General features: G+C 39.5%; 2 protein-coding genes, 1 non-coding gene and 1 pseudogene across 4 annotated transcripts in view; 3 read left to right on the top strand and 1 right to left on the bottom strand.

The window, feature by feature from the left end:
- Positions 1-5,462, top strand: part of LOC124104586 (RNA polymerase-associated protein LEO1) — a 30,075-nt gene extending 24,613 nt beyond the window's left edge. Inside the window, exons 11-12 of one of the 2 annotated variants that reach the window (XM_046461608.2) lie at positions 3,235-3,332; positions 5,220-5,462. In XM_046461608.2, coding sequence (XP_046317564.1) covers positions 3,235-3,332; positions 5,220-5,324 — 203 coding nt within the window. In that variant the 3' untranslated portion in view covers positions 5,325-5,462. The remainder of the gene's footprint in view (positions 1-3,234; positions 3,333-5,219) is intronic. The other variant, XM_046461610.2, reaches the window with a different exon arrangement.
- Positions 1,676-4,467, bottom strand: LOC124104587 (acylphosphatase-1-like; annotated as a pseudogene).
- Positions 5,463-15,940: 10,478 nt separating the features above from the next.
- LOC124104089 (RNA polymerase-associated protein LEO1-like) lies at positions 15,941-25,883 on the top strand. The gene is made up of 8 exons (XM_058584853.1): positions 15,941-16,766; positions 17,320-17,465; positions 18,162-18,246; positions 19,683-19,777; positions 20,329-20,463; positions 21,891-22,023; positions 23,065-23,182; positions 24,296-25,883. Exons 1-8 carry the CDS (start codon positions 16,395-16,397, stop codon positions 24,487-24,489), a joined length of 1,278 nt encoding a protein of 425 aa, XP_058440836.1. The 5' UTR covers positions 15,941-16,394; the 3' UTR covers positions 24,490-25,883.
- On the top strand, positions 25,555-25,627 carry Trnag-ccc (transfer RNA glycine (anticodon CCC)). Its single transcript has one exon. It is a non-coding gene; the product is annotated as a tRNA-Gly (tRNA).
- Positions 25,884-26,853: the final 970 nt, after the last annotated feature.

Here is a 26,853-nt window from a genome sequence, read left to right as displayed (position 1 = left end):
AAGATTTGCCAGTTATGTTAGAACTTTTCTTATCTTTGTTTTATTACTAACTGGGAATCAAGAGAATCATGACAGAAAATTGGGAATGAAAAAATGCTTGATGTTTTCTTTTATTCTTCCTCTTTTACTTTTTTCTGAGCTGTCCTTTGTAGATTCCTTCCTTTGACAAGTGTTAATAATTCATAATGGGTAATGTTTTTCAGCACATACTGAACCCCAGGCAAGCTCAATACTTGCTGTCCTATTTGATCTCTAAATACTGTGGGCCTGTGTGTGTGTGTTTGTGTGTGTATGCCTGTGTGATGCTGGGAGCAGAACTAAGGGCTGTGTGTATGCTAGGCAAGTGCTCTTCCACTGAGCCACATCCCTAGCCTGACCTATTTCCTTTTATTGTTCTTGTTATTGAGGAAACAAACTTCGAGAGGTTGAGTAACTTGACGAAAGACACATAATTGGTAATTGGCCAATTCTTAAACCAAGGCCATGTGACTTCTAAAATCTTCTTGGGAAAGTAGAACGAGAATAAAGACTTAAAACTAAAGACATAGACATGGAACAGCATGCTATGTTCAGAAGGAGATACATTTCAGTGGGGTTTGTAGGGTGTCATATTCAGGCGTTGGTCTTCAGGCAGTGGGAATAATGAACAATATTAACGACAACATAATATGTGTTTTAGAAAATAATTCTAGTGTAAATTCATATAACAGACTGAATGTGAATAACATTTTTGATAGTCTATATTTCTGTGAGAGAAGAACAATAATACAGAAATATAGAGGTGAAAAGAGAAATAAGAGATGGCAAATATGACAAAGCACTGATATAACAGGGTCTCTTTTCAGTGAATCATCCTCATTAAGCTTCCTAACTATCATAATGTGATCAGTCTTACCACAGACTTAATAGGATACATAAAGTATTTGCAATTAAGTACTTTTCAAAGATGGTGACTCCTAACTTAAGTCTTTCTTCACTTGTCTAACATTTCATTGAAAATCAAATTATATTTTTCAAGGAAGAAGAAATACCTAGAAGAGAATTACTTATTATGGTCAGTGGAATAAATCCCATAGGGTTATTGTTTCACCAGGTTTACATGAGGAATATAATGAGAATTTGTCTAATGAAACTTTTCCTCTATAGTGTGTCTTTATTATCATACAATGACTTGTTGCTATGTAACCTAAGCATAATTATTTTGATTCTTAGAAAAGGAAATCATTGTGCCTGTGTGTCATTGACATATAGATTCTATAAATAATTTAATCTGATCATATTTATTTATTTGAGATGAGTCTTTTAAGACATAGACCTCATTTAGTAAATAATGAAAGACCTCATAGTAAAAAATATAATAATAATAACAACAGACCTTCTTGGTTCTTACCCAGAGATTCCCCCACAACTGGTGGAAAGATGAGATGCTATAAAGCAAACTCAAGGCTTGGGCTGAACTCCTGACCCTGCTTACTCTGCTTTCAACTCAACCACCTTTTTTTTTTTTTTTTTTAACATGGTTATAAAGTGTAAAGCTGTGTTCCATCACACATGTAACATGCAATTACAAATATTTGATACAAAAAGAACTAATTCTAATATTGAACACAGAATAGTTCTATATTATAATAAAAACCAAAACTGACTTTTTCTTGGAAAATTTAAATTCAGGCCATTATTTCACAATTTGGAACTCCAAGTAAGCCAGCTTCAAAATGACTTTCTCATTGCTGAAATTTGCTCTGTCAGTTTGCGATTTGGGACTTCCTTTTGTCTCAAGCTATTCCTGCATGCAACGCACGTTGGAGATGAGTCTTTTAAGTCAGTGTTCTGGACCCAGCCTACCAATCCTAACTTTTTACCCTCACCCTGAGTGTACTTGCGGAAAAACACCCCTTGCACCTTCCCCAAAATTGTGTAATCCACTGATACCAAGGTGTCCCCTTCTGCCATGCTCAAACCCGCCTCCTTTTCCCCACAGGGGGCCGAATCACACCTGCGATCACCTACCAACCAACCACCTTTTAAAAAAAATTTTTTATTTGTTATTTTTAGATATACATGACAGTAGAATGTAATTTGACATATTTTACATACATGGATTATAACTTCCCATTCTTGTGGTTGTACATGATGTGGAGTTTCACTGGTCATGTATTCATATATGAACACAGAGAAGTTATGTCAGATTCATTCTACTGTCTTTTCTATTCCCATCCTTCCTCCCTTCCTTTCATTTCCATTTCTGTATTCCACTGAACTTCTACTCTCCACACTTTTTATTGTGCGTTAGCATCCACAAATCAAAGAGAACATTCGATCTTTGGTTTTTTGAGATTGGCTTATTTCACTTAACATAATAGTCTCCAGATCCATCCATTTACTAGCAAAAGTCATAAAATCACTTTTTATTGAATCACTTTTAGAAGATCCTATTATTTCCCTTAACATCTGTGGTCTCACTTGGAAAAAACACAACCTGTTAATAATAGTGTTTGCAACATGAGGGTGTTTTGAGGGTTGAATGATAAATGTTACCTAAAGCTACCATTTGTTGTTTCACCTCATCAGCCTTGAGCATTTGACTGCCCTTCTTTGATATTAAGTATCTTGTCCATAAAATGAAGTTCTAATGCTCTCTTGATTCCCTTTGACACACCTTGGGAATCACAGTGTGCCCCAGGTGGTTTTTCCTGTTGAGTAAAAAAATTATAAAAACACCCAAATTTTCCTTTTTCTGGCTGTCCTACAAAACTTTTTCTCATTTTTCAGTGACTACTTTTGTCTAGTGACCTGCTAAGCCTTACCTACCTATTATTTGTCTTGGGACAATAGTACAGAGATCTTTCCATTTTTGCCATTGCTAATTTTCCACAGGAAAAATTAATTTTAAAATTACGCCACACAAAAATAAAAACAACTAAACGTTGAAGATATATTTAGGGATAGAGATGTTTAATATTCAGTTCCTCAGAGATTAAAACACAACAGACAAGTAACACTCAGTTTTTGGGCAGTCCTTAGCTAGGCAAGGAGTTGGAAGAAGGGAAGGGTTATATTTGGAGAGAGTAAGTCTATTTCATTTCAATATATTTAGAGCTTTATCTTTAAATCAGCAATTCAAAATTATTTACTTCCTCTGGGGAAAATGTACAATTCTGATAAGAAGGAAAAACTGAGATTGAATAGATCACTATCATTGAAAGTCACTCAGTCTAATTCCTTTGCTTTCAGAGGAAAGAGCCAGAATCTATTCCTCAGACAGTGATGAGGGATCAGAAGAAGATAAGGCTCAAAGATTACTCAAAGCAAAGAAACTCACCAGTGATGAGGTAAGCTCACATTTACTTAATCATAAGAGTTGGCTTGTACTCAGGAGCCACCTCCTGGGCATGAGGAGCTCACAGACCAGGAGCACAGATATATATACAATTCACTGAAATTCAGTGCCATACTGTGAACAATAACTAGTAAAAAATTTGTTAAATTAATCTGCACCATATTGGTTTTAAATTAGATGAGGTGACATCTTAATTATACATTTGCAGTGTGTTGAACTGTTGGCAAATGGAAGTCCTCATCTAAGCAGATGCTATTTGTTGCCTGGCAAGCAGAAACTGTTAATGAAAATTCAGAAGTACTATGGAACTCGGTTTATTCCTAGTATTCTCAGAAATGAGATTTTTCTTTGCTTAAAAAAAGACCTTCTGGGCTGGGCAGTTGCAAAATGCCTAACTCAAAAATGCCTCATGCAAATGGACCTCTACCTTCACCACCCAAATATTCTCTTGGTCTTCTTTCTTCCCTTCTCTAAATACAAAGACTTTACTTCTGCCTGGACCTCCCAACCTCTGCTACTGCCTCTTCATATTATTCTAGTTCATGTTCTGGGCATGGGCAACAATGGAAGACAATTGCTGTTGGGGTCACTGTACTACTGCACACTGGGATGAAAGTAGACTCCTTACTGTAGGCTCATAACTTTCTTTTTGAGCCCTCCTGTGGTACTCTAGGTCTGTGGGAATGCATTTGTGATAACAAGTCAGGAAACAAGTGTGAGATGCTATCTCGTCCCTCAGAGGGCCAGCCGCTGGGACAATCAGGAAAAAAGTGGGTGCACCAGATTACATCGTACATGTAGAAGCACTCTGTGGTCACAGCAAGATGTCAGGCCTTCCCCAACCTTAACCTTCAAACCATTTGTTGATCCATTTAATTTTTGGCGAGGAGGATAGTGTCATGTTAGTGTCAACTCCTGTAATGAGTATTTGATATTTAAATGATGATATGTTCAAATTCTATTTGTAAAAATTGTGTTATAGACAATTCTCTGAATTCTTTCTGTTAGGACATTGTACAGAATTATTTTAAACAGAGGAAATGTGCATATAGAAGACATTTAATTTCTTCAAGAAATTTTAATTATTCTTTTTAGTTATACTTGACAGTAGAAGGCATTTTGACACCTTCAAATATTTTCTTAAATACTTTTATACTTTTAATATATCCAAACCAAGAAATTATTATTTTAAAAATTAATAGTCTTTAAAATAATGAGTTTTAGATAATGAAAAAAAAAAAGCTAAATGCTGAAGAAGCGGAGAAAAAATTTTGACCGATTACCTGATAAGGGTGAATATATTTTAGGACAAGAAATGGTCATACAGGCAAAACTTCCTTGGGAGAACCCTGATCCTTCCCAGGACAGACTCTGTTGTGCACTAATTTCTCTGTAAGAGATAAATTTTGGTTGCATAGCTCTCTCCTAATATCTGCAGGGGCATGAGTTGAATTTTATAGTTTGTAATGAGTCTTGCAGAGTTGTCATTTTACAATGCCTCTAATAGATTTGAAAACTGGCCATCACCTTGACTAGTGGTTTCATTCATCTGTTGAATGTTTTTACTGTAAGTTATTTTGAGCAGGGTATGGTAGCACGTGCCTGTAATCACAGCTGTTTAGGAGGATGATGCAGGAGGATTGCAAGTTTGAGGCCAGCCTTAGCAACTGCGAGATGCTGTTTGAAAATTTTTTTAAAAAGAGCTGGGGGTATAGCTCAATGCAAAGTGCCCCGGGGTTCAATCCCCAGCACCAGGAAAACAAACAAAAAGTTACTTTGAGTTATCAGAGGGTCATTTAGCTCAGAGCTATTTTTGATAAACCTTTCCTAGAAATGTTCTCTGTTGAATTTTAGATTTTTAAAAATTTTATCTATTTAGGAGGGTGAACCTTCTGGAAAGAGAAAAGCAGAAGATGATGATAAAGCAAATAAAAAGCATAAGAAGTATGTGATCAGTGATGAAGAAGAAGAAGACGATGATTAAAGTACAAAATGTGAAAACTTTTATATATTTTATTGTATAGTTTGTTTTATAAATATGATGTAAACATGAGTTATTTTGATTGAAACGAATTGATTTGCCTTTGTGTAATTTTAATTGTAATAAAAAAATTAAAAGCAAGTGACTGTGTTTAAGAAATCTACTTTTCCTAAAGCAAGCTGACTTTGTTAGTATTTCCACTGAGTTGGGTTTTCGTGAATTCCTGCTGCTCTACTCCACTTCCTCTCATCCCCACAAAGAGGTCTGCTGGCGAGGAACAAGACTAGGATGAGGGGGAGTGAGGCCCTCTCTTCAGATGCAGTGTTTAAAGGAGTATGAAAATAACCTCAAGAATCATGTCTGTTTCCTCAGACTGCCCTGCAAAAGTACCACAGTAGGGTGGCTTAAAACAACAGAAATTTATTCTCTTACAGTTCTGGAGACAGGAAGTTTGAAATCAAGATGTTTGCAGAGCCGTGCTGTCTTCCAGGAAGGATTCTCCTTTCCCTCTTCCCAGGTTCTGGTGTTTCCTGGCAGTCCTTAGAATGGGGTAGCATAATTCAAATCTTTGCCTGTCTTTACGTGGCCTTCTTTCTTGTGTGTTCTTGAGTCTCTAGATGTCCCTCTTTTCATAAGAAAATCAGTCATTGGGTTTAGGGCCAACTTTAATCCAATGTGACCTCATCTTAACTAGTTACATCTGCAAAAACCCTATTTCCAAATAAAGTCACATTCTGAGGTTCTGGGTAGACAAATTTTAGGGGTTTAAAATACTAGTCCTAGGTGGCACATGCCTGTAATCCCAGCAATTTGGGAGACAGAAGCAGGAGGATCCTGAGTTCAAAGCCAGCCTCAGCAATTTAGAGAGGCCCTAAGCAACTCAGCAAGGCCCTGTCTCTAAATAAAATACAAAAAAAAAGGGCTGGGGATGTGGCTCAGTGGTTAAGTATACCTGGGTTCAATTCCTGGGACCAAAATATAAAATAAAATACTAGTCACAATGAATACTAGTCAATGTCCTACAGTAATCACATTAAGTAATGTTACATAAAAATCAAAATTAATGCAAAATACATGATGAACAAAGTTAAAATTTTAAAATGAGATTTAACAACTAGAATAGAGTGAGGCTAATTACAAGATTCATACAACTGCAGGTTGAATTCTGTTTTGTTTTTGTTGTTATTTGTTTTTTCACAGTGCTGGGGATGGAATCCAGGGCCTGCCTCATACTAGACAAGTGTTTTACCACTGAGCTACATCCTCAACCCTTTTTAAAAATTAATTATATTAGTTTATTCATTTATTTGGTACTGAATATTGAACATAGGGGTACTTTAGTACTGAGCTATATGCCCAGTCCTTTTTTATTTTTTTGAGACAGGGTCCTTTTTTCCCCTTATATATGACAGTAGAATGTATTTTGACATACATATGTGGAATATAACTTTCCATTCTTGTGGTTGTGTGACAGGGTCTTGCCAAGTTACTGATGGTCTCCTTAAGTGACCAAGACTGGCCTTGAACTTGCAATCTTCCTGCCTCAGCCTCCTAGTAGCCATACAGGTGTGTACCTTCATCCCTAGCTAGATTATTTTTAATTTTTTTTATTATGAAGTTCTTTAGACATGAATTTTGATTAAAAAAAAAAAAATACTGCTTCTCAGAGACCAGGGGGTAGGGTGTGTAGCTCAGTGTGTGCTTAGCATGCCCAAAGCTCTGGGTTCTATCCCCAGCACTCAAAAAAAAAAAAAAAAAAAAAAAGTTTTTGCATTACAATATTATTTGAGTACAGAGATTTTGACACCCTTCTGTTTGTGAGCAAGGTGAGTGTTGTATTGTTACATCCCTGTCCTGGCTCTGCTTTCTCAAGCAAGGTTGCTGTGTTTCAAAGGTGAGCGCCCTGAAAATACCAGGTGAAAATTGTATTAACTTGTTTTCGCATTCCGTTGTATAACCTAGTATGAAAAATCGTACAACCTCACTTCTGCTGCATTCTGTTAGGAGTAGCTCACGGTGGTCCAGGTATTCAAAGGAGCGGATGTAAAGAAAAGTAACATCGAAAAAAGAGAGGGGAAAGTGCTGTGGATGTAGTAAAGTAGTAGAGCTCTTAGCATATGTGAGGTTCAGGCTCAGGGCTCATTTCTATCACTGCAAAATGTTTTCCTAACAGAACTTTTAAGTGCTTTGCTGTTTCCTGGTTTATCAAATTGAAATGTCAATGCTTTTTTTTTTTTTTTTTTTAACTTGGGATCCTCCTGCCTCAGCCTCCCAAGTTGCTGGGATTACAGGTGTGTGCCACTGCGCCTGGCCAATACCTGGCTTTTAAAAGCCTTCATTCTACCTCTATTCTTTCCAAGGCAATATATTCTTGTTTGCTTTTTTTTTTTTTTAACTAACAGACATCAGGGCCTCATCACCTCAGCAACATTTCTGGGGACCTAATGATATGGGGTGTGGTAAGCTTTTGTCTCTTGTCCCTTCTCCAAACCCATCCCTCTATTTTCACGTTGTGTTCGAGACTCTACAAACCCTATTTCAGCCTTGCTAGCTGTCACATTAGGGGGCGCTAAAGGAAGACTGGAAGCTTGAAAAGCAAAGAAAGGATTGCTCCTTCCTGTTTGTTCATGGAACTTTCTGGGGGCTTCCTGTTAGCTTGCAGTTTCTATAAGTGTCTCCCATCAACACTTGACCCCAGCAGAGGCAGTTCTTTTCTACAGCAGCTGAATCCAATTTGTGGTATATCAACACTTGGAGAATCAGCCTCATTGTATTCCCTGAGAGACATCAATACTAGTTGGACAGCTGGTCTTCCACAGGTATGGGTTTCGACTCCAAGGGGCCCTTTCTGGAAGCATTTAAGTTTTTAATTTTTTTACCACATTTTTTAATTGGTACAATATAGTTGTATATAATGATGGGATTCATTATTATATATTGGTACATGCAGCATTTAAGTTTTAATAATTTCACCTCTCATATGTTCAAATATGGTTCTCTCAGCTCTAGGGGTGGAAATTACTCTCTGTATTTACTACTACTCTGATCCCTACGAGTTCTTGTTTTAAATTTTTGGTAACCTAGTCAACAACTTTAATTACTATCTTTAAAAATATATTAAATTCTATCTGTATATGCAACTGGTGTGTTTTCCCTTTACTTACTAGAAACCTGTCTGGGTAGTTCAGAAAACAAATTTTCAAAGATGAAATAGAATGGTGCAGGACTGAGCTCCCCACTCCCAGGAAATGAGATGCTGGAAATGCGTGGTGATGCATAAGATCATCATGAATAAGATTATCACATACAGCTGAGAGGTCAAGTGGTTGCTATAGGTAATCATGATCAGAATGACTTTGGAGCAGAATGGGTACTTCTGAGTACTCTGGAACACTAAGTACAAATTTAGTTCTTTAAATATTCAGCTCAGGGCTGGTGGCATAGCTCAGGAGTAGCGCTTGTCTAGCATGCACAAGGCCCTGGGTTCAATCACCACTACCGCAAAAATTAAAAAAATAAAATGTCCAGCTCACATCATAGGGGAAAAGTGAACTTTCATCACAACCCTAACACAGTCTTGTATCTTGTAGGGCTGAGTTATCTGAAAATCAAAAATATTTGTGTGGTTGTGGAATTATAAAATCAATTGAATTCGTAGCCTCTCCACGTCTCATGTTAAAGTTAAGGCATTGACTGGGAAAGAAAATAGGAATGGGGATGTTATGGACAGAATGTTTATGTTCCTGGTAAATTTATGTTGAATCTCTAACCGCCCCCATGTGATGGCATTTGGGGACGGAGCCTTTGGGAGGTGATTGGTTTATGATGTTATGAGGACACAGCACCATAATGTAAGTTATGTACTTATTAGAAGAGGAGGAGACCAGAGCTTGCTCACTCTGCATGCTCACAAAGAACAGGTCATGAGAATACAGAGCAAGAAGGTAGCGGCCGAGTATCTAAGAGAAGAGGCCTCAGAATGAAATCTATTTTCTGGCACCTTGATCTTGAACTTCCCAGACTGGTATTTTGTTATAGCAGCTTAGCTGACTAAGGGAATATCTAGTCTCAGATGAACTGAAAAACCTAATTTCTTAGTGACTCTGGGCCGGCCTCCCTTGCCTGTGAGACACAGCTTCCCTCCCTGTGTCTGAGGAAACTAGTCTTGCATGAAAACATTGTAATAACATGTTGAGCAGTTTCCATTCTCAAGATTCACACAACTGAGTGCCATCTGACCTGCTTTTCTACTAGTGAACCCATCACTAGGATCTCATGCTCCAGCAAAGCAAGCACAAAGTGTGAAGAAGAAATAGCTCGCACACCAAAAGAATTACAAGATTTTGCTAATCAGTATAGGCAGAAGCCTGGGAAGTATGTATGGAAGTGGACTTTAAGAGGTAACAAACAACTTGAGCATGGCCAAATCTTTGAATATAAATAAATAATTTTGCAAGAATATATTCTGGAGTTACTGTGTTAGCATGTAGCTGGACATGGTGCTCTAGTTGAGTGGTTAACTAAAACTTAAACTCAGCAGTGGCCTATATTTTGTGAAGTTGAGATGCCAAAACTTCCTCCAGTGTTGTGTGGAGGAGGATTAGGGAGATAGGAGTGTTAGAGTCAACTTATCTTGTGTGACCTTCATACTACCCCATCTCTCCCCAGCTTCATTCCCTGAGAGGGCCAAGAGATACTCCCTTCATGAGGATGCCAAGCAAGGTCTGTATGATAGGAAGACTAGAGCTCAAGGCCAAGATCATAATGAGTTGCCACAATGGAGAATCACCCTGTCTCGTTCAAGTTTCAGATATGCAATATGTTTCCAGACCCGGAATCCCCTGTTGAATCCTTCCCTTGAAGAAGGATTCTGAAGCATCACCACAAGTATAAATTATGAATCTTACTACAAGCAATCCCCCAAGGGAAACTGTAGCCATATGCAAGGATGACTGCAATGGGGAAGGAAATACGAGGATTCCTGAATACTGACTCTCAGTTGTTGAATCTAAATGCTGCTGTGGCCTACCTAGCCAATAGGGGGGCTTTGAGTGTTCAAGTAATAGATTGAGTTTTAGCTCAAGTTCAACTCACAGTATGCTCAGCACATTTGTGAACACACCCTGTGGTTATTTCTTCCAGTTCTTACAATTAGAGTTGACATATTTTGTCACTGAGAGATTCCCCATGTTGTCTTTCTGAGTCATTAATAACCATCATTATGACAGGAAGGACCGAGAAGAAGCCCCCAGAACTTCTTTTGCTTACCAAGATAATAAACCAAAACCACTGCATGACTAAGGGGAATTGTGGAGAGGAAAGACACCATCAAAGATTCGGAAGAAGTAGGGGTGATGATACCACTCACCCCCATTTAACTCTCCAGTTTGACCTATGAAGGCAGCAAGTTGACCTTAGAAATGAAGGGTCATCTTAAACCTAATCAGAGCATGACTCCATTAACAGCTGCCATTTCCTATGAGCATGTGTTAGCGGGAGCAGCTCTACAGCTGCTGATACCTGGTCTGTAGCTATTGGCGACAGACATTTTTATTTTCTCCATATCAGTTTGTAAGAACAAACTGAAAGAGTTTGATTTTACTTGTCAGACCAATGGCACAACTTTACAGCCTTGCCTGAGTCCAAGGACCCACCTGCATTCTAATGGAGTCCAAGGAGACCATCTTGACAGTCCATGCATCTCACTGGCCCACTACATTGATATGCTGAGTGAATCTGATGAACAGGAAACAGCAAATACTTTAGATGCCTTATTAATGAGCATATGAATCAGAGGGTGGGAAAGAATCACCATCAAATTTCAGGGCCTCATCACCTCAGCAACATTTCTGGAGAGCTAATGGTATGGGGTGTGTATGGATAATTGCCTCCAAAGAACAGTGGTGCTTGGCGCATGCCTGTAATCCCAGCAGCTTGGGAGGCTGAGGTAGGGGGATCGCAAGTTCAAAGTCAGCCTCAGCAACTTAGCAAAGCCCTAAGCAACTCAGGGAGACCCTGTCTCTAAATAAAATATAAAAAAGGGCTAGGAATATGGCTCAGTGGTTAAGCACCCCTGGGTTCAATCTCTGCTACCCAAATAAAACAAAACTGTAGACCCTTTTGGATTTGGGAGCTAATGTACACATACTTCAGTTGTTACTTTGTTTGACTCTTTTGCCAAATAAGCCATAGATGCTTCCTGTTTTGAGTAAGGACAACAAGAAGGGAATGTTTGGCAGTCAGTCCAATCTGCAGGGCAAGTTGTTCTTCCAGTGACACCTGATAACCCAGCAGATCCAATGATGCTTGGTATTTCTGCAGCAAGTACCACCGCTGTATGAACCCTCTAGCCAATATCACTAAAGAATTGAGCACCAGCTTCTAGGGGGTGGGACCATATTCACACCCTGATGACTTTGCTTGAGAAACGCCTGCTGGTTTGCTTCTAAACACTCAATTGCAGGCATCAAGAAACCACACAGGAAAAAAAGAAAAGAAAAACCATACAGGCTGAGCTTCTTATTGTGAACCTATGTCCCAAACTGTAAGCTGGGTGTATGTAATGGCAATCTGTCAGCTGGTCCAATGAGGTCCAGAAGGTATGAGCAAGTTTCTTGTGGGTTCTCAATACTGACACCTGTGGAATTGCCTCTTCAGTCTCCTCTAAAAGCAAGAATCCTGGCTCCATTTACTCTCAATATATGTATTCATTTGTTTGGTCCTCCTAAATGCAAATACTGAAATGACCATGGATATTTACTAGGTTCTGGGTGTATTCACACACAGCGGCCACACAAAGCAAATTTCCATTAGCTTTGTAGATCAAAAAGCTCTACTCATACTGAGAATGTAAAAGATTGCAGTACTTGTAGTTCAAGATCGGGGCAGTAACTGTGCCAACAGCTAATGAAAACATCCAAGAAACTGAAATGGAGTAGAGTGACATACTATATACACTCAGGCGTTCTGAGCCAAATGACTTGAACGTTTTGCAAAAACATGGGTAAATACATACCCAACTGGCTTCTGTGAACATTCTGCTGACAGTGCAGATGCCTTCAGTTCTGGGCTGCTCCTGAGCAGCCTTGTGAGATGCTGTTATGTCTAATTTTCTTTCGGGGTCAAAATTGTGCTCCTTTATTACTATGCATTTCATCAGGAAGCCCTATCAGCATTAGTTAGCAGATGTCTCTGTTAGGGAGCCACAATCACAATTAAAGCTACTATGCATCCTACTTTGTGACAAGTTGGGGAATTAAACAAGGAAAAAGAGCATAACTCCATTACAAAAGATGACTTTTTCTTCAACTTATAACGTGGTATATGGCTGAGCATGGTGGTCCATGCCTGTAGTTCCAGCTACTCAGGAGGCTGAGGCAGCGAGGGTTCCAAGTTTGAGGCCAGCCTCAGCATTTTAGGGATACCCTCAGCAACTCAGGAAGACCCTATTTCAAAGTAAAAAAAAAAAGGGTTGGAGGTGTAGCTTAGTGGTAAAGCACCTTTGGGTTCAACTCCCAGTACCAAAAAATAAAATAAAAATATGATATAAATTATACATCTAGCTGTATACAACTACTAGTCTATCAATTCATTGACTTATACACATTAATTAGAACAGTAGCCCTAAGCAATGGCAGCTTTCTGTGTTCTAGAAAGGCATGCATTTTGGCTCTCTGTCCTGATTCCACATGACACATTTCTGTGCATCATTTTTTAAAAGCTAATAATTTGGGAAAGGTTTGTAACATTTTTACAGAAGTGTTATGGTTTTTGAAGGTGAAATACTACTAAATTTCTTTAAAGGTAGAGTGCTCGCCTAGCATGTGCAGGGCCCTGGGTTCGATCCTCAGCACTACATAAAAATAAATAAATAAAGGTATTGTGTCCAATTACAACTAAAAAATAAATATTAAAAAAGATTATATCACAAATCAAACATGTGTTAATTGATGTGTTGAAGGAAAGGAAAGGCCCTTTTTCTATTATGTCCAGCTTTTACAACTTAATGGGGCCATCTGGGCCTGGGGTTTTCTTTTTTGACAAGATTTTTAACAATAAATTCATTTTACTTAATAGAAATAGGACTATTCAGCAGGGCACGATGGTGCATGCCTATAATCCCAGCATCTCAGGAGGCTGATGCAGGAGGATCATGAATTCAAAGCCAGTCTCAGCAACTTAGCGAAGCTCTAAGCAACTTAGTGAAACCCTGCCTCTAATAACATATAAAAAGGGGTTGGGAATGTTGCTCAATAGTCAAACACCACAGGGTTCAATCCCTGGTATCAAAAAGATAAAATAAAATAAGAAATAGGACTATTATCTACTTCTTCTTTAGTGAATTTTGATTGTTTATGACCTTCAAAGACTTGGGTCATTTTGCCTAAGCTGTTGAATTTGTGTGTGTAGATTTATTTTTATGATTCCTTCATTATTCTTTTTAGTATCTTGGGATTCTGTGGGAATAATCCCCTTTTATTCCTCATGTTTATAATTTCTGTTTTCTCTGTTTTTAGTTTGGCTAGAGGTTTATCAATAAAAACATAAAAGTCAAGTCAGGAGACTTCTTTGTTCTTGTAGTATCAGCACTTGGGAGGCTGAGGCAGGAGGATCCATGAGTCCAGAAGACCAACCTGGACAGCATATCAAGATCCTATCTCAAAATATAAAAAATGACATAATGATCTCAAAAAAACAACTTTGGGTTTCATAGATTTTTTTCCCTATTTTCAATTACATTGATTCTTTTTCCTCTTTTTACTTGCTTTGAAATTTTTTTGTTTTGTTTTGTTTCGTTTTTGTTTTTGGTGGTACTGGAGATTTAACCTAGGGGCACTGTACCACTGAGCTACATTCCCAGTCCTTTTTTATTTGAGACAGGGTCTTGATAAAATTTCTGAGACTGGCCTTAAACTTGAGATCCTCCTGCTTCAGCCTCCCAAGTCACTAGGGATTATAGGTGTGCACCATCACACTCTTTTTCTATTTTCTCAAGGCAGAAGCTTTGGTTTTTGATTCAGGATCATTTTTGTTTTCCAAAAGAATTTTTATTACTATAAGCTTCCCTCTAAGTACTTATATAGCTGCATCTCACACATTTTAATGTTATAGTTTTGTTTTCATTCAGTTACAAAGTATTTCCTAATTTTCCTTGAAGCTTCCTCTTTGACTCATGGACTATTTTGAAAGTATTAATTTCCAAATATTTGGAGATTTTCCAGTTATCTTTGTGACATTGATTGCATTGTGATCAGAGACCATATTTTGCATGGCTTAAAGTTTTTAAATTTGTTAAGTATTGTTTTATAATCTGGGATGTTTCAAACTTGACACTTGCTTTTACTTTACTTGCAAGTTGTTAAGTTAGCCTGTTACTATTTCATGATGCTGGCATTTGTATTCATATGTAATTTCGCATAAATATTATGAAGCTTATGTCAGTAACTGCAAGTAACACTAACCTGTCCATAGGTGAAGTGGGCATTTAGAGGGGATCCTAGAGAGGAAAGGACGGGGCTCTAGAGCCTGCTGTTTCTGGGCCATGATTCTGTGTGTAGACTGTGGAGTCAGGAGACCTCTTTGTTCCTTCACTCCCTGTGTGACTTTGGACAAGTTAATTAGCATTTGAATTCCTTGTCTGTCAAAGGAAGAATAAACTACTCCACAGGAATACTTCACGTAGGCCAGCCATGAGATTAAGGGAAATTCTTCAGACCCTTATTCATGTTAAAGACATACCTTTTTGAAGATAAATATGAGGACAGAGGGCTGAGTGTGGCACTAGGAATACTGAAGGACCTGGGGACCACACAAATATTCATGAACTGTGAAAAGTTAAATTTATCTAGCTGATCAGTCATATGGAGTTGAGAATTCAAAGTTGAATTCTTTGAACAGTTGTTACTGGCAGGGGTCATTTATTTTGGGTTGAATAATAATGACCTTTAAAATCTATTGAGGTTTAGCTTCCTTTCTCCCTGCTAGCTTCTTCCCGGGTCATTGCCACAGTCCTTTAGAGTATTCTGTTTTGTATAGTTTATTTTTGCTTACACATGGCTGATTTTGTTTTTGTTTTTGCAGTACTGGGGATTGAACCCAGGGCCTTGCACACACATTCTTGACAAGTATTCTAACTGAACTACATCCTCAGGCCCCCCTCCTTTTTTCTTTTCTTTTCTTTTTTTTTTTAAACTTTGAAGCGAGGTCTCACTAAATTACTGATGCTAGCCTTGAATATGTGATCCTCCTGTCTCAGCCTCCTAAATTGCTGGGATTATAGGTATATGCCACCATTTCCAATGGAATACTCCCCTCACCCCACTTTTTGTAGTACTGGGAATCGAGTCCAGGACCCTGCTCGTACATGCTAGGTAGGTATTCTACCACTGAGCTACACCCCCAGCATTTTTTTTTTTTTCATTTTCCTAAGACAGAATTTCACTAAGTTGCCCAGGCTGGCCTTGAATATGTGATCCTTCTGCCTCAGCCTCCCAAGTAGCTGGGATTAAAAAGGTGTATACCACCATGCATGTTTCTGATATTCTCTCTTGAAGGAAGGGATGTGGGGGCCAATGTAGCTCTATGTGTTTTAAGTAGAGGACAGAGCTGTGTGGAGAACTCAAGCCTCTACTTGAGTATCCTGACTGTAGGAGGTCACTGGGATCCTGGAGTACAAAGTGAATGGGAAACAGGGATGTAGAGAACAAAGGGAGAGAGTGCCTTCTATTGCTCTAACAAATTTCTCCAATAGCCAGCAGCTTAAAACAATGCACATTTCCTATCTCACACAGTTTCTGAGGGTCAGGAATTCAGGAGAGCTTAGGGTCTCACAGGCTGTACTGCAGTATCTAGTCTTGGAACTGAAGGCTGTTTCTAAGACAGCTCGTGTGGCTCTTTGCAGAGGCCTGTTTCCTCACCGCTTGGGCCTTCCCACCAGCGGTTCGAGTGTTGCAGCTGCTTCCCCCAGAGTGAGACCCAAGAGAGAAAGAGCAACACAGAAAAGCCAGTGTTATTCATAGCCTGACCTAGAAGTGAGGTTGTACTCCATTGACCACATAGAACAATCTTGAGACCATGTTGGAGGCGACCACACAAAAGCATGAAAACCAGAGGTGGGAATCTCTGGGAACCATCTTGAAAGCTGGCAGTCACAGCGACTTTGCCTTTGGCCAACTGACTTTGCCTTCCAAGGCACAAGTCAGGCTTCTGGGGCCAGGCTTGGAGAGCCAGTGTGAGGTTGGTTTAGTGGAGATTTGGTTGGTGAACATTGGGAGCATGTTGAAGAACTTTAATCAGACCAATATATATTGTGCATTTCCCCCCAACATTGAACATTATAGTGGGACCATGGATCTGTTTGGAGATATAGATGACATTTCTTCAGAGAGTGATGAGGACAATCTACTACCCATTCCAAGACAGCCTGTTGTAAGTACCATCATGAATCTCAATTGATCTCATTATGTGAAGATAAGAAAAAGGTTCAGAGGCTGAGGGTCTGTTTCTCTGATGTTGAGAGAGGACAAGGATAACTGAACACCTGGTGAATGGGGGTATTCTTGGCTGTACTGGGAATGTGGGATATTAGAAGTCACAGCAGGAACTGCTCAGACAAAGCTGATACCAACTTCAGGGCGGGACCAGGAGGACTCATAACGTGGGCTATGTTGGTATTTTCTGATTTTAGCAGTAAGTATTGATGGGTTGAATAATTTCACACTTCTGTCGCTGGCTATCTTATGAAAAATAGAAACATCAATAAAATAGATATTTTTTTCTAGTAACCCAGGCTAACAGACCTCGTTCCCATGTTATTTTTGTTGGCTGGTTTTAAGTGGTGGAAGGTGAAGTTCTAGGAGAGGCTTGGAGAGATTGCTATTTTATCCCTAGAGCAGTGCCTGAATTTACCTCCTTTCAAACCTTCGTCTGACTGGTGCAGAGTAAAGCTAGTGCATTTTGAATGTCTCCTCACGCTCTTACCTTCTGATTCCTCTCTTAGGATGAACACAGAATACCTCAGGACCAGCAGGAAGAAGAGCCTGTTTCTGAAACCAGAATAGAAATAAAAATTCCCAGTATCAACTCTGACTTAGGAAATGAATTATATTTTGTTAAACTACCCAAGTTTCTCAGTATAGAACCCAAGTAAGAGAACTGATTAAAAATTTCAAGATACTGACTAAAACTTTGAAGAACAAAAATATTTTTCTTATTTATCATGAATTGACTAATCATATAGATATTTCTCCTGTAACTTAAAAAAATGAATTTAGGATGTACTAAGGTAGAAAAATGAAGAATTATTGGTAAGAGTTTTAATATTAATAATCTTTCTAGCATTTTGGTACTTTAAACAGACATCATGACTGATGGAGGCATTTTTCACTAGTGTAAAGCTGAATAATTGGAAAATGAGTGAGGAAGATGAGACAAACCACAAATGTTCAGTGCAGAGATCATTGTGAATCTAGAAAACATTATTTTGACAACAAAATAATGTTGATGGGTAGTACCTATATGGAACATGGGTATAAGCTCTTGTGATTAAGCATGACCTGTTCTTAAAAAAATATATGAAATGCTAGATCATGTGTTACTTACACTTGCAAGACATATTCCTCCAAAGAAGACTTTGAATTGTTAGTCACATTTGGATTTTATTTCAGACAATATGTTTTATAAATTTCAAGAAAGTACCATAATTTGCATACTTCCTTAAAGGCTTACATGAAGTTGTTCACTGTGATTTTAAGAAACATTGGTGCATATTGGAAAGATGAGTAATAGTGTCAATCATATTCATTATTAACTATGACTAATATGATATTAAAAAAATTTTAGACCTTTCGATCCTCAGTTTTATGAAGATGAATTTGAAGATGAGAAAGTGCTTTATGAGGAAGACAGAACCAGGTTAAAATTAAAGGTATTACCTCATGCTCTATTCCTTTTTTGTTTTTTCTTTAAAAAAAATTTTTTTTTAGTTATAGTTGGACACAATACCTTTTTATTATTTATTTATTTTTTCATGTGGTGCTGAGGATCGAATCTAGCGCCTCACACCTGCTAGGTGAGTGCTCAACAGCTGAGCCACAACCCCAGCCCTGTTTGCTTTTTTTATGAGATGGGGTCTCACTGTATTGTCCAGACTGTCCTTAAACTCCTGGGCTCAAGGATCCTCCTGCTTCAGCCTCCTGAGTAGCTGGAACCACAAACACTCACCACTCTGCCTGGCCTAGTTTTTTCTTTTGTAAAGTACAGGAATGATAACTCAAGACTCGAGTTTATGAAAATCTTTCATGTTACCTGTTATCAATAAATAACTGTTTAGAACAAAGAAGTAAATGACTTTTCAAAGTATTTTTAGGGGAGAAGGGACATTATACTCTCTCTTTTTAAATTCCTGTAGGTTTGTCACTTTTCTTTTTTGTTTCTTTTTTTGCAATTTCAAATTTTTCGATAGAAGTAGGGATAAAAACTGTTGCAAACTGTTTCTTCCTTCAGGATTATGTAGTGAGGTATACAGAACTGCCTCCACATTTCCTGGTGGGTAGATGCTAGCAACATTCCACAGTAGAAAAGTCTTAGACTCTGTGGATATTCAAATTATGCACAAAAATAAACCTTGCCATTAGCTTGTTCTTCTCTAGAAGGCCTGGGCTGGCGGGCACTACCTGTCAGGCTCCACAGGATGTTTTGTCTTCCTTAATCAGGTTTCCTCTGAGCTCCTATCAGGGGCCCCAGTGGTAGCACAGGACATGGTCAATTTTTACTCTACTTTTATGACTTGGAGTTTCCCACTATGTGGGGAAATTTGGCCTCAAAAACATGGCAGAGCACAAGTCTTGGGTTTTAATTTTTTGTTAATTAGTTAGTTGTTTATTCTTTTTTAAAAATTTAATTTCATGCACAGAGTTCCTCTGTCTCATTAAGCTAAAGGACGCTTATTAAGCCCTTCTTTCCTGGACTCTGCAAAGACAAAGGTCTCAAATTCTTTTTTTTTTTTTTCTACTGGGGATGGAACCCACAGCTTCATGCATGCTAGGCAAGTGCTTTACCACTGAACTACACCCCCAGCCCAGAGGTCTCAGTTTGAACTGCCCACTATATGTGGACCAAAGCCTCAGCCTGCATCATGCTGTGCTTCTGCTTCCACTGCTGTGAATTGAATCTCAGAGAAGTTTTAAGCAAAATGTCTGTTTAATTCAACCAATAACTCTAGGTATTTGCAGCAGATGGGTTTCAGTGTTTAGTAAGCTTATTCCATCATTACCTATCAATTCTTGGCATATGATTATAGATCACTTGAGGAAAAAAGATGTATTTAAATTGGTTTTCTAATACCTTTGTGTTTTGAATCAGGTAGAAAATACTATACGATGGAGGATTCGCCGAGATGAAGAAGGAAAGAAAGTTAAAGAAAGCAATGCCCGGATAGTCAAGTGGTCAGATGGGAGGTAAATGCAATATGCCCCAAGAATGTTGAAATACTCCAGGGAGGCCTGGATGAGTAGGACTTTATTTGGGTGTTATTTTCATTAAAGAATTGACACACGGTAGACCCCTGGCTTTACCTAGAAAAACTGAGAGAAGCAAAGTCAAGGTCATTCTAACCTTGCTGGTGGGAGACCTTGGACATGGACCCAAGTTGTGTTCAAATCCCTTATGTCTGCCTTGTTCATGTGAAAGACTAAGGCTAGTTTTCATCTGTGAGATTCCAGATATTTTAATTAATATTTTTGAAAAATGATTTCTGTTGGCTAATGAAGTGGTAGCAATTGGGGAAATTACAAGGAATTATATTTCAAGTTGAAAGGAGGATAGATTTGACCACATTTTACTTTGAAGAGAAGTAAGTTATTGACAGTAGCTTTTCTTCCTTATGAATTCAGTATAAAGACAGGATCCCACAGTTCTTCATTTTTTAAGTGAAGCTAACAGGGTAGAATGGATGCTGTAGGGCTCACTAAATATTCATCTTAATAGCTGAATGGCTTTTCCTTTCCAGCATGTCTCTGCATTTAGGCAACGATGTGTTTGATGTCTACAAAGCCCCACTGCAGGGCAATCACAACCACCTATTTATAAGGGAAAACACTGGTCTACTGGGACAAGCCATCTTTAAATCCAGACTTACCTTTAGGTAATTGTTCCTATCTGCACATTGTCACTTGTGGTTAAAGAGTAACAAAGTGGAGTGTTGTTCCCGATTCTTCCAACTGACCTAATTCCATAGTGCGGCTCACCAAGGACTGGGGACTGATTCTCAAGTTAACTGCGAATTTCTGTTTTGGACGCCATTTCTCTGGGAGCTAGCTCATGCCATCAAGAGACTGATGTATAACCTAGGAGACAGGTATATTGACTCACATTGGTCAGCGCACCTGGTAACAGTCTTAACAATGCATTTTTGTGGCCTTTCCCTTTAGTGAAATTGACCTGGAAGTTAAGTGTCATCAGAATGGTGCCAGTGTGTAGATGCAACAGGCATGACCGGCTGTGCCCAAACAATGTGTAGATCAGCTGAGCTCATTGCCATGGGTGGTGCTGTGGTGCCTTCTAGACACCCTCCCTCTGAAAGACACACTGCTGAGATTAGGATCGACTTTCCTCTAGAGTTATGGGCACAGGTTCTGTTTGGGATCATGAAGATCTTCTAAAATCAGATTGCAGTCATTCTTGCATAACTTTGCAAAAAAAAAAATCATTTAATTCTATACTTAAAAAGAGTGAATGTTATGGTATATTATTATACCCAGAGAATTTGTTGGTGTTTATATAAACATTGTGAGGGACAGCTCTGAGATTGTGTAATCTTGAGGAGGGGTCTCAAACTCACTAACTTCCAGTTCCCTCTGCTATAACATGAAGATAATGTCTACCTCTCAGAGATGTTGTGTTAATTAAGTTGAAGACTATATAAAACTTCCTGGAGAAACCTGGCACAATAAATGGTGCTCCTTTTAAGGATGTCTCCTAGAATGGCATCCCAAAGATACGCAGTACTTATTCTGCCTGTTCTGCACCATGCCCTGTGCTGCCCCATAGTGCCCTGTGTTCCACAGTGGGATATCTGCCCAACACAACTTTGTTTCTTACATTTCTCCATAGCCATGCCTTCTTTGGAGACCCTTTCCTAAAGCTCATCCTTCCTTTGCTCTTTGACCTTCCTCCCAGTTTTATCCAGGTGGAGGGACTCACTTTCAGTTCTCCAATTGTGCTTTCTGCATTTGTGCCACCCTTAAAGAACTAAGGTCTCGTATTACTTCTCTTCTATGTGAGTGGGGCTGTGTGTTCTTTATAAAAGCCCTTGACCTTACCACCTGCCTTCCCTTCTTTCCACTCCACTCCTACTCACACAGTCAGACTTCCCCAGGAGGAGGGGCAGCGGGGTGTGGGGGTGGGGTGGGGAGCTTCTCAGGGAGCCAGAGAATGGGAAACTGTGGTTCTGCCTCCTTGCTCTGTCACTGTGAGGCTGTCACTGTCTCCAGGTTATTTGGCTGTTAGTATGCTTGCCCCCAAATGTTCTTGGTAAAGAGTGAGACATTGTTGTTGTTCATTTCCTGGCAGACCTCACTCTACAGACAGTGCCACACATAGAAAGATGACCCTGCCACTCCTGGATAGAAATTCAAAGACACAGATTAGAATCTTGCCAATAGCTGGTCGTGATCCTGAATGCCAACGCACAGAAATGATTAAGGTATGTTCTCTAGGTTTTATCCTAGATTTTTTTTTGTGTGTATTAAGAGGTGTTATTTTCCAGAATATTAATTCACTTTTTTTTTGCTGCCACTATTATTTCTCGTAGTTACCAGAATCCAGCTTACCTGCTAAGTTTGTAGTTTATCAGCCACAATAATGTCAATGGCTGATGGAAGCTTATAGCAAACAAGGGACTCAGGCGCTGTCCCCATGATCTATAAGATTTCAGAGAAAAACTATTGATTTTTAAAACTCAACCTCTTTTTGACAGACATTACAGAACTGTATTAGAAAATAGGAAGGTCAAAAGAACATTCCAGACTTGCCTGACACTGGTCCAGCCTTTTGACCAAAGTGCAGAATGCCAGGCAGCTGTAAGGCAAGGAAGGTTCTGCCTTGTAGCTTGGGGATCCCCTCACCCCCGCCTGTTGTCAGGGGCTGTGGGAAGCTCTCTGGGTTGAGGGTCAGGACAGGAATATATATCTAGACACTTTGGGAGTGGAATGTAGGAAGGTCCGGTGTGTGCAGCTCAGGGATGACAAAGACAGCCCCCACTCCCCTGGGAAGTCAATTCAGCTGTCCTGGGCATGGATTGGGTTTCTCAGGCTGTTGGCTTTTCTGCATGGGCTGAGTGGCACTGTCCTGAGAGAACAGTGTAAGTTCTGAGACCACTCCTGTGCCAGGTCTGAGTGGGCTGACTAGAGTGAGGGATCCTTCCCTCCTCTTCACCCTTGTATTGCCTTCATGATGTCAAACCAAACCAAACCATCCACTGTGTGGTAACAGAGGTGCAAAAAGAGGTGTCTGCACTCTGGAGATACAGGGCCTAGGTGCTGTCTTGGACTAGGCATTTACATGTTTCTTAGGGTAAAAGAGGGTTCAAGTAGGCATGAAAGTAGCTTTTTTTTTTTTGAGACAGGGTATGGCTGGTATAAACCTCTTGGCCTCAATTGATCCTCCCCCTTAGCCTCCTCAGTAGCTGAGATTAGAGGTGTACACCACCATGTCCAGCTAAAAGAGTTTATTTGCTTCTTTACAGAAAGAAGAAGAACGCTTGAGGCTGTCTACTCACCAGGCTGTCCATCTGCAGGGGAAACAGAACCAGCAGGGGCCAAGTGTTCTTGACCAGGACCTTGGCAGTGATGAGGATGAGGAAGGTGAGGAGGCCTCTAGCCTGGATGCCACTGAGGCCCATTACTAAGGGAAACTCTGGGCTGTGCCAGGTTTGGTCAGATCTTACTTCAGGTGACAGGGCCTGCTTTGCTCTGGTGAGTTCTTCCTCCCTGTCCATCAGCCAGTACAACACCCCCACCCCCCCACCCCCCCACCACTTTGGTTGTTTTTGTTTTTGTTAGAGCCACTTTCTCACAGAAAAGGTTAACTGTGAACATAAGGCATTTCCAAAACAAAGAAAATGTATTAAATAAATGTTTGTGGAGGAAAATGTATGTTATCATATAAATTGTTATATATGCAGTTAATTGTATAATTAAGGACTCAGTATTTAAATTTCATAGTTCTTAAAGATGATAATACCTAACGTTTCTTGGTTTTTGTTTTTATAGTGTTAGGGATTGAACCCATGACCTTGTGCATGTGAGGCAAACACTCTATCAACTGAGCTATATCTCCAGCCCCTTTCTTGGATATTTGAGGTTGTCAAATAACTTGAGAAAAACCTTTCAATCTAAGTCATTTCAGCAAGTGTGAAAGTTATATCTGCCTTCCCACTGACACTTAAAAATACCTGTTGTCTTCTCAAGGACAATGTCTAGTGGGAAGTAACAATATTCAGCAGAAGACACTTTCAAGAATAAAAGGGTCATCATCTTCGTCAGTTGTTCTGGGAAAAGCCAGTGTAAAAGGACTGGCCACTGTAGGCAGAAGGTGCTGACAGACTAAAAAAAGAAGTAGACAGTTTCAGGATTGCACAGAATGCAATTTATTGGGGACTTACTGACAGAAGCATGGTCAAGGCTGGCAGCAAGATCAGTGGATCCTCAACTTGGGTGAGAGAAGGAGGATTATGTAGCGGTCAGGACAAAGGTGGTGTTCATCTACCAGGTTTATATGCAACTAACAGCAAAGACGTCAGGCACATTCCTGGTGCTGATGAACTAGGGTCTGATCATAAAGATTCACAAACCACTATGCATAGGACAGGGTTGCTCAGGGGCAACCATGGTGGTGATGATTCAAGATGGCTATGGTCAGGTCAAGTTGAATCACTACAGAGGTCAATACCATGTCTAAAATTCCTTTGCTTTCAGAGGAACAAGCTAGATATTCCTCAGACGACAGTGATGAAAGATCAGAAGATGAAGTTCAAAGATTACTCAAAGAAAAGAAAATCACTGGTGATGAGGTAAGCCCGCGTTTACTCAATTCTAAGGGTTGGCCTTGTGCCCAGGAATCAACTCCTGGGAAGAGGAGCTCACAGACCAGAAGCAATTTGTCTCACTGAAATTCAGTGAGACAAATGCAATAATAGGAATTAGAGTGGCCCAGAGAAGGGTCTGATACCTGTGCTTGATGGCTCTTGGAAGGCTTCTCAGAGGAGACTTCTAATAGGCACTAAGAGTAAGTGGAAGCTTGGCAGGCACATGGGCCAGAGTTGAGCATTTCAGGAAGGAACATACTATAAGACAAGATGCAGGATTCTCAGATACCATAGCTCAGGTAAAGAATGATAGTTTGGTGTCAGTAAAACAAGGAATCTATCATGTTTGTTGTGGAAAAATGAGTATCTTTATTGTTTGGATATTATAGTAGTTGAGGGTTATTTCTATTGAAATATTTCTCCCAGTATTTCCTTGTTTTCTTTTATAACTTCAAAGGAACAAAGAAATTTTAAGTCTTAACTAAGTATGAGAATCACTGTTATTGCCTTTATGCCATATGAATTTATTCATTATTTTTGTAACACTTAGCATATGTATTTTTTTTAGTACTGGGGATTAAACCCAGGGCACTCTACCACTGAGCTGCATCCCCAACCTTTCCCCCTACCTCCTAGGTGGGTCTTGTTAAGTTACCGAGGTTAGCTTTGAACTTGCCATCTTCTTACCTCAGCCTCCTGAGTCATTGGGATTACAGGCATGTGCCACTGTGCCTGGCTTGCATTCTAAGTTCCAGAGATACAGATAGAAATAAGTCTCATAGTCACATAAATGCTTAATTAAACTTTAGTGACTTTTTCATTTGTTTTCCATACACATATATATTTAAAGATTTAAACCATACTGAAAAAACACATAAGTCATTAGCAATCTTTGCTTAAAATCAAAAGGCTTTTAAAAAGCTCTAAAATACTGAATTGTAGATAGAAAAAAGTGAAGTACTGAGGAAGAGAGGGACATATTTCAAGTAATATGGTAAGGTCACTCAGTAAACCAGGCGTGGTGCACATACCTATAGGTATAGGTATTCCTGTACTCAGGAGGCTGAGGGAGGAGGTTTGAAAGACCACAAGTTTGAGGTCAGCTGGGGTAACTTAGCAAGACCTTGTCTCAAAATAAAACAGTGGGCCTGGGGTTGTGGCTCAGTGGTAGAGCGCTTGCCTCCCAAGCGTGAGGCACTGGGTTCGATCCCCAGCACCACATAAAAATAAACATATTTTAAAACATTAAAAAATAAAACAGTGGTAGAGGGCTTGCCTAGCATGTTCAAGGCCCTGGGTTCAATCTCCAGTGTGGCAAAACAAAAACAGTCAGTATAGAAAGAAAGTCAGTCTTACATGACAGCAGCCCTGGGAAACCCAGTTTCTAGGAGCCTGACCTTATAGAGCCAGTGTCTCGTGTGATGCACGTCAGCCACTAGGAGTGTCAAGGTCTAACATGAGGAGCTGACTCTTCCCTTGTCAGCTAGAACCTATTTTAGTAAGATTTCCAAAAATGCCTTATACTGAATTTTACAACTCATCTATTATCTGTTCAGGAGATGAATATTCCAGAAAGAGGAAAGCAAGGGGTGAAGAGGAAGATGATTGAAGCATAAGATGTGCACTAGTATAAACTTCATTCAACAGGTTTTTTTTTTTAATATTTATTTTTTTTTTTAGTTTTTTTTAGGTGGACACAATATCTTTATTTTATTTTTATGTGGTGCTGAGGATCGAACCCAGTGCCTCGCACATGCCAGGCGAGCGCACTACCACTTGAGCCACAACCCCAGCCCCTGGTTTTGTTTTTTTAAAAAAAATTTTGGTGGGGCTGGGGATCGAGACCAGAGTCTTGTGTATGCAAAGTCCATGCCCTACCAGTGAGCTACATCCCCAGCCTCTCAAGTTTTTTTTTTTTTTAATGATGAAATGACTTGTTTTAATTAAAATTTTTTTTGCATAAACTTAGTTATGAATAAAAAAATGTTCAAAACCAAGTCTTTAGAAAATCTCCTTTTGCCAAGTGAGAAGATTATTTTGGTAAGTGTTTGCTCTGGGTGGGTCTTAGTTTGAGTGCATTCCTGCTGCCCTGCCCCACCACTTCCTCCTGGCCAGGGGTCAGACGTCAGCTTAAGTTCAGCTCAGGGATGGCCTCCAGGTGTCTTTCTGCCCTGGCAAGCTGGGTTTAGGGCCCTCCTGTGCTCTCTAGTCTCCTTGGCAAAGGCGTTAATTCCATTTACCACATGGCCTCCTGTCTTAGAAGAGCAGGTTCTGCATGGTAGGTCTCCGAGGATACTGGGAGCTTTGCTGAGAGCTGTTCTATTTCAGCTCTACCCCTCAAAACACCCTGAAGGTGTTATTATACTCACCTTACAGATGGAAACAATCACAAAGTTGAACAAATACATCAGTGACCTAATGAAGACAGATGCTCAAGATACTCACCTG

This window comes from Marmota monax, unplaced genomic scaffold, assembly GCF_021218885.2.
Source record: "Marmota monax isolate L192 unplaced genomic scaffold, Marmota_monax_Labrador192_F-V1.1 WCK01_AAM20220418_F8-fsc00001, whole genome shotgun sequence".
Taxonomy (NCBI): Eukaryota; Metazoa; Chordata; class Mammalia; order Rodentia; family Sciuridae; genus Marmota; species Marmota monax.
This window is presented reverse-complemented; position numbering and strand designations above follow the sequence as displayed.